General features: G+C 38.9%; 1 protein-coding gene across 1 annotated transcript in view; it reads left to right on the top strand.

Annotated features, from left to right (window-relative positions):
• The window catches only part of SCAF11 (SR-related CTD associated factor 11), a 96,012-nt gene extending 89,791 nt beyond the window's left edge, over positions 1–6,221 (top strand). Inside the window, exon 15 of the mRNA XM_015816903.2 lies at positions 3,868–6,221. Coding sequence (XP_015672389.1) covers positions 3,868–3,996 — 129 coding nt within the window. The 3' untranslated portion in view covers positions 3,997–6,221. The remainder of the gene's footprint in view (positions 1–3,867) is intronic.
• The last annotated feature ends 2,009 nt before the right edge of the window (positions 6,222–8,230 follow it).

Below are 8,230 nucleotides of genomic sequence, written 5' to 3'. Positions count from 1 at the left end.
AAGGGTTCCATTTCTGAAACCAAGACAGTCCAAGCAGGACTATGCAACTATAAAACTCAATTTGTGCTTTCCCATTCTCATTTCCACTGGCTCAGTTATAAAATGATCTGCCCCCACCCCCAGCTACTATCCCATCCACTTGGCAAAAAATGATTGACACCTTCAGCTGCTTGAGTCTTAGTTCCAACTTTTCCACCACCTGAGGGCTAACCACAAACCTGGTGCAACCTGAGTCCAGTAGAGCCAGCCTCCTCCCATGGGTCCCTCATGAGGGCACCACTAGTTCCACAGGAATGGTTATGGGGATTATGTGTCGACTTACTAAGGGGTCATCATCGGAGTCAGTTTCACTCCCAGCCCCTCATAATCAGGACCTCCTCTCCTTTCAGCACTGTCTCACAGGTTCTTGGAATTGGCTTCTCTGCCTTTCTCCCCAGGGTCACTGCTGCTTTGAGGCTGGGCTTAGTGGATTGGCACTCCACGACTTGGTGCCCCTCCTTCCCTCACTTGAAGCACACCATGGATTGTGGTCTTGGCCTGGATCCACCCTTCGTTGACTTCGGGGTTTCCTTTTGACCGGGGAGGAAGATTTGTACCATCTGCAGCCAACATAGTGTCAGTCTTGGGCTAGGTCCCAGGCTAGAACTAGGTGGATCTCTACTTCATCCACCAACACATAACAGTGTTGTAGGGTGCGTGAGGCCCCACACAAGATGCAGGTGTGGTAGACATCTTTGAGGCCATCTTTGAAGCAAACAATCAGGATGTCTTCAGGCCATATGGCTAGCCAGCACACCCACTCTTGGAACTTCTGGGTGTACGCAGCCACCGACCTTGGATGATGATCTTTATCCAGGTCCGAGCCTTGCATTCTGCCAATGGGTCCTCGAACTGTTGGCGAAGAGCTGTCGTGAAGTGGTCGTAGTTCCAAAGCTGGGGAATGTTATCACTGTGGAGGGAGACCATCCATTTGGCGGCTGCACCCTCAAGAGCCATGGTCACCCATCTTACTCTGCCTCTGTTCCCAATTCAGCCCCATACTCCTGCATGTAGTTCCAGACTTGCACCAGAAAGTACTCTAGTTGATTGGGGTCTACCCAGTACTTTACTCCTGGGGCTGGGACCTTCAGGCCACGGCATCTCCTAGGGATAGCTCCTTGTGCAACAGCTGGTGCTGGTATTGCTGGTACTGGCGCCAGTCCAGGTGGAGCAGGTGCAACTGCTGCCATGACCACTGGCACAGCAGCTCCGTCCACAGCTTGGCTTGGGGTAATTCAAGGAGCCTGAGTGAGAGTTTCCCGGGCTCTCCTATTCTTGATTGCCTCTTGCAACAGGTACAAGGCATGGTTCATGGTTCAGCATGGCATCCTCTGGGTCCACATCCAGAGGGAGGACTTCACCTCTGTCCCCCTCACACCACTCCCACCTATGGGAACCTCTGCTTCCTCACGTAAAAGTTACCTCCAAGGGTCGTTCCTCTGTATCTTCGTTTTGCCCCATGCTCAACAACCATCTGGGCCTGACAAGCTCCTCGTCGATGTCACTCTTCCAGCCATTCCACTTCATCTTGGACATGGCACAGTCTAGAAGGGGTCCTACCCAGAGCCCTGGTCTCCATTCGCTCTCATAGCTGGACATTTAGATGCTCAGTCCCCCCGGTAGATTACAGTCTCTGGGTTGACTTAAAGCAGACCTTGCCAGTGTCAGGGCTGCCTCTTATTAATCCTAGGAAAGAAAACCCTTGACTCCATAGATTCAGAGAAAAGGTAATTTTACTAGGAAAGAAGTGATTGCAGCAAAAGCCAGGCAAGGTCTAAAGCAAAATGTGTGCGAAGAGACAAATTGAAACTAACCCCAGAGCCCACCCCTCAGTAGCTAAGCAATTAGAGTTCAGTTATCAGCCAGGAAGATGTTTTGCGAACATATCTGATCCAGGTGCATCGCTGCTCCTTCATGCATGCCTTTCCCAGGATGGTTGGCCTTGAAGATGTTAAACAACCCAAGCTGGTGTCTCTAAGTCCAGGCCTCCCCATCGTGTCTCAGAAATTCTAGTTTCACCTTCTGCACACTTCCCCTCCCAAATACCCATTGCTTTCCCTTCTGTACGCTTCCCCTCCCAAATACCCATTGCTTCCCCCCCCACACACACACACCATTTCCATGGCAGCTGGCAGCAAGCTTTAAGGAAAGCAAAGATGGCTAGGCTGCACTTTTCAAGGCAATTGAAACAAACTAATCCCTCTGCAGTTTTGCAGTCATTTACTGTCTTTCACTTAGTATAAGGGAAGCATTCTTCCAAAGGTCACAGATATAGTCTTTAAACAAATTGGACAGCCACTCCATAAGCAACTGCACTATCTACTGTACATCTGCGTCCTTGCCATTTATCAACATATTATTTTCCTTTTCATAGTATTTTTAAATATTAATATTCATAGCATTCAATTTCACTGTTTAATATATAATTTCTCATTTCTATACAAATCTCTAAAATATACTTCCAGCATTCCCTAACTGCAGTTTCATTCAATTTTTTTTAATTGTATTCACTATTGGAAACATTTTTTTTTAGTTTTCCTTGGCCACTTCCAAAATAGTTTTTCAAAATTGTATCATCAAAATGGTTCTGAATTCCATCTCATTTAATCTTAACCCTGTTCCTCCTTGACTCCCTTTTTTGTAACTATTTTATCTTTATGCTGTATTTTCTCTCATCCTTAGTTTTGCAGCATTCTCTTATATACATTTTTCCAAGCTCAGTGTAACCTGAAAGATTTCTTTCCCAATTTGTAACATATTTCTTATCACTTTTTTCCAAGCAGATTTCATAATTTGTATTTATGTCCATTCTTATCTTCTAATGCAGGGGTTCTCAACCTTGGCAACTTTAAGACTTGTGGACTTCAACTCCCAGAATTCCTCAGCCAGCAAAGCAGGCTGAGGAATTCTGGGAGTTGAAGTCCACAAGTCTTAAAGTTGCCAAGGTTGAGAACCCCTGTTCTAATGCTTTTTATATAATTTCTCTTCCTGCACTAATTCTGCTCCTACTCTTGTTTTACTTTTACTTTTCTTCCATGTCTATTTTTCTCCATAATTCAGTCTTGAGACTACCAAAGATTGTCCATCTCACATTAAGAGACTCTTGCCACATTTATGTCTCATACTGTGTCTGTCATAAATAATCAGATCAGTTGTGCTTTTGATTCATTTATTCCCTACATATGCATATGTTTGTGTGTGTATGTATGTGTGTGTTTGTGCATGTGTGTGTACGTACATGCAACACACACATACATATCCCATGTATTTGAAATAAACTTTTTCCTAAGCAGATGCTCATCAAAATCAACGTTCTCATTCATTCTTGGATCTATGAATAGTGTAATTACATATTTGGCGTTATCTCATTCCAACCTTCCAGCATGATTTTTTTTTCTGGATTATATTTGTTCAGAATTATATAGAACATGTCCCCAACCTCCAGGCCGCAGCCCATTATTGGCTGTTCAGAACCAGGACGCAGAAGTATCATGTGCTACACTTGGGCAAGCAGCGGGTGAATGCATGCATGCACACTCCATTTGTGCAAGTAGCGGGCATGCCTGCCTGCCACTCACGCAAATGGAGCTGCATTGTGTGTGTGCTTGCTGGACGCTCTCGTGGAATCATTCCCCCCCTTGCCCACCAGTCCATAAAACTGGAAAGGTTGGGGAACTCTGATGTAGAATTTTTCCAGACATCATTCTTGGTTTTGTTGGAGCCTGACATGCAGTGGCCATCAGACTAGGAATTATTACCTTCATCTGTACCCACAATAACATAGATTAAATAATACTTTTAACTTTTCTTTTTCAATTTTTCATTTAGGTTTGCCATAGCAAAAGTGGGGAAGTTAATTCTGCAAAAGTAGCAAATCTGGTAAAAGCTTATGTGGACAAATACAAACATTCGCGAAAGAAAAATCCAGATGAAACACTTTCTGTGGAAAGAAAATAAATCCAGAATGAAAAAATACCATCAGGATGACTGCAAAGTGCAATTTTGACTTGGACTTTTAATTAGAAATAGTGCTGAAATCTGATTTTGATAAGATTATTTTTCAATATAGTGTATAATGTTTTCTTATAAATAAATATAGATTAATGCTTCAACTTTATTCTTTTGCAAAAAGCTATGTAAAAAGAAAATAAAAGGAATAAAAGACACCACCCCCACTCCCACCACTCCCAATTAATAATACCGTTTGTTGAATGCCACATGTACAGCATTTTTGATTCACACAATCTGAAAGAATACAGAATTTTGGGCAGGATAGTAAAAGACTGGAGTAGATTTTTCTTTGATTTTCTTGCCACTCTTTTAAACCATAGTAAATGTTTTAAAATTGTCTCAATGTCTATGTGTTGTCTTTTCATTTCTCCTCTTGAGGATTTGCCAGTGTTAAATCCCAATATAGTTCTGAAAGGTGTAGTGTAGATTTTAACCTAGTGCTTCACCTTTGGAGAACCAACCCGTTAATATATTACACAAAAGACCCAAGACAAAGGGGACACTCAGAAAGTTAAAGCAGAACACTATCACAGTTATCAATTCACATTCTATTTCAGAGGGTGAACTCTTTGCCTATATTGTTTATATAACTAAAGATAATATTTATCTTATAGGGTCATTAGTATGGATATTGTTTTTATTTACAGTCAAGTGCTATGTTTAGTCTCCTGAAAAGAATTTTTGTTAGAGTAGCATATGTGCTAATTTTCAATATAAACTGGCTGCTGACACTTTACAAAGTCTGTAGAATGCAATTTTGTTTAAACTCACAATTTGCATTTTATAATTACGTGTATTTCTCAACCATTTAAGATGGGATGGGAATTGATAGTAGATATACTATATGTTGGTTTGGTGCATGTGTGTTATTTTCTCAATGTTTTTGAATTTAGGTCTACTTCAGAAATTCATGAAATTTCTCAGACTTGTGTGCTCATTCTTAATTTTTCTTTGCTGATATATCTCTTTTGTCTGTATAAGATTTAATATTCACAAATCAGACTTTAAAAATCTATGTTTAACCATGGAGTTAATTTTCTTCTTGATGCAAAAAATAATAGGGATCCAGTTCAGTGCTGAAAAGAGGAGGAAGAAGATTCCTATTGAGGTTGAGACAAATTATTACCGGTGAGATGATGGATTAGGAAGTTTGCTTAATGTTTTATTCCCATATCTCCCCAGTATAATTGCAGCAGACTTGTAGCAGACCTTCACTGAATTGCCAAACTGAATTAAAAGTGATATTGACTAGCATGCTGTTGGCTGGTTTCCTTAAATATTTTTTAAAATTCCTTAATATGCAGCCTTTTAAATGATGGTTCAGGCACACATCACTGAATTGAAAGATACTTGTTTGTTTGTGACTTGTGACAAGCCCTTCACCTGACAGTGAATGGAGGTAATTTGTAGTTGTTATTTCAAGATGCATCTATTTTTGGATTAAACACTGCAAGCATAAGTCAGCATGCTTTGCTTGAAGTATTTCTGGGGCTGGTCACTTGGGGCAGTGATTACATCAAGCATTTTTTTTCCTTTTCTCATCACATTGTCAGTACTGAAATGCTGATTCTTGCTGGACATCTTTATGAAGTATATATATATATATGACTGAATTTAGCCAATCTATACTATATTTTTAAATTAAAACAACAATGGCCTTACCACAAATATACGGGGAAAGCTTGTAACCAAGCTTAAGAACATTTCTTCATTATAATAAGATTGCAGTCCTACCCACAGAGAGAGGAAATTCAATTGGTTAATTCATTAGGGCACTGGAATATACAGGATTAGTCCAAATAGCCAAGTTATTTTTGTATTCCTGTGACTATTGACTGAAAAATTTATTTCTTGGTAGTATATTGCAAGAATTTCAGTAATAACAAAACAAATCCAACTGCTTTAATTGCTATGAAAAAATAATAATTGATATTCCTTGAAATTGTATGGAGGGAGAGATAAATGGTGCACTGAGCACTCATTCCAGTCTTTTGCTGTGCATGTGGCTTAAATGTTTTATAATTTTAAATATAGGAAAATTAAAATCAGGATCACAGTGGCTGATGTAACTCCAGACTCTGGTGTCTGTAGCATAGGGCTGGAATAAAATCTATTGAAAACAATATTCTAAAGAGTTTTATGTAGTTCAGAATATTTTCTAATAAATTCTTTTGACTAAGCTGGAACGAGTCTGCCTCTTCTTAAATTGTGCTGATTTAGAAACTATGTTTTCTTCCTTAATAATAATTTAATAAACTTGCACCCCACCTGACATTCAATGACTTAGTGGATCACTATAATCACTACATCCCAACCAACAGTGTGTACACTAAGGTATTGTCCCATCTCTGTTCGGTGCCTTGGAAACTGCCTTTTCTAAGAAGCAAGCCTGGAAACCTAATTTCATGGGGTTTGGAGTAGGGGGGAACATTTCAAAAAATAACATTGAATGACATTGGTTATTTTAATAGCACTGTGTTAATGGCAATATATTACTACATGTGTTACATGTAGTAATACATTGACTTACAGCCACAATGAACACTTTTCCAGAAAAAGCATAAATCATGGTCATGTGACTTGGAGGTAGCAAACAGCCCTAAATGCAGGCCAGTTGCTGAGGGCCCAAAATGAGGTCATGTGATTGTAGGGTGGCCATTGGAACCTTTTGGAAGATCCATCAGGGAGAGTGTGGAGAACAGAAAGCGCAAGGCACTCAAGGAGATCCCCTATGTTGATGTAGGTGCCTTGCTCCAGATACGGCAAGAACAGCTGGGTCCATTAACGCGCAGCAGGAGCCGGATGCAGGCTGCGAACGCTATATAAAGGCTTCTTCCAGATTGCTGTTTTAAGGCCCTGATGATGTCAGAGGATTCTGACGAAAGCTTGGCCCATTAAATTTTAAAGTTTTATATTCCTCTTGGTGTTCGGCTTTCATTGGTTTTTTATCATATATATATATATAATTCTTTGGATAGCTAACTGTAAATGCATCATCTATATTTAATTTTAATTGGATTTAATAATTCTTGAAATTCCGATTTGCATATCTTAGTTGCTGATTGTTGGTCCTACAAAGCAGATCACATCAGTTAAACTGCCTCCACAGAAAGACTAGAACTACATATTGCTGAGATAAGCTATAACAGAATCATGTAAATCTGCCTGTTTTCCCTCCCTTGTAAGTGCTAGAAGTCCAAGGGAACACGTCTGAGTTTTTTTCTAATATTTGCCAGTCTCCCTGGGCTTAACATATGTTTCTGCAATGTTTGTTGTCTGAACAGTTCCTAAATTGCTTCTGCAAACTAATCTCCATGAACCCCTACATAAATGGTTCTAATGCCAATAGAAATAAAGGGGAGACAACCATATTTTGTATTTTTCATTGTAATATTTTTTTAATTTTAAAAGTCCATTTACGATAGATGTTTCTATTTAAGAAAACCTAAACCACAATTCATATTTTTCAAAGTCATAAGAAAGTTCATTCTAAATAATCATTTTTTTCCCTGTATCAATAAAATAATAGCTGCTTTCTTTGTCTGATTTATACAGTATTACTTACAACATTCAAGATATATGTAACACTAACTCTCCTACATCTCTGATCAGGATGTATTAATTCACTTAAAAGACCATTTCATCTTTGCAACTATTGCTATAAAAAGCTTATAGTCCTCGTTCAATAAATAAAACTACACAACTCTGATTTAGTCGAGTTGTTCCTTTTTTTAAACACAATAGAGCTTCCTGGCATGAAGAAGGAAATATTTGACACTGTTGACACTCTTTTTTAAAAAAACAAGTTTTATTAGTTTTCCAATTTTACAAAAGTCCAAGTATTAAGGAAGCAACATGGTGATTGGGTAATCCATAATCCAATAACAAGCTCTTTCATACATATGTCAGGTTACATCATCATAATTTTCCTCTCTATTTCCCTTGGTTATATCACATTCAAATTAATACATTGCTAGTTATAACTCAATCAGTTAAGACATTTATCAATATATTTTAACTTATACGCACCCATGTTCCGTTTTTAAATTTTATCTAATTTTAATTACAGTATTCCAGTTAGCTTAATATCCATAGTGTTTAGATTTCGGGTGGCCCAAAGTTCCCTTAGTTCATTACAAAATAGTTGTCATATCTAAAATACACTTATTATTTATTCGAA

Source organism: Protobothrops mucrosquamatus, unplaced genomic scaffold, assembly GCF_001527695.2.
Source record: "Protobothrops mucrosquamatus isolate PMUCROS unplaced genomic scaffold, P.Mucros_1.0 scaffold526, whole genome shotgun sequence".
Taxonomy (NCBI): domain Eukaryota; kingdom Metazoa; phylum Chordata; class Lepidosauria; order Squamata; family Viperidae; genus Protobothrops; species Protobothrops mucrosquamatus.
Note: the sequence above shows the minus strand (reverse complement) of the source record. Positions and strands in the feature narration are given on the sequence as shown.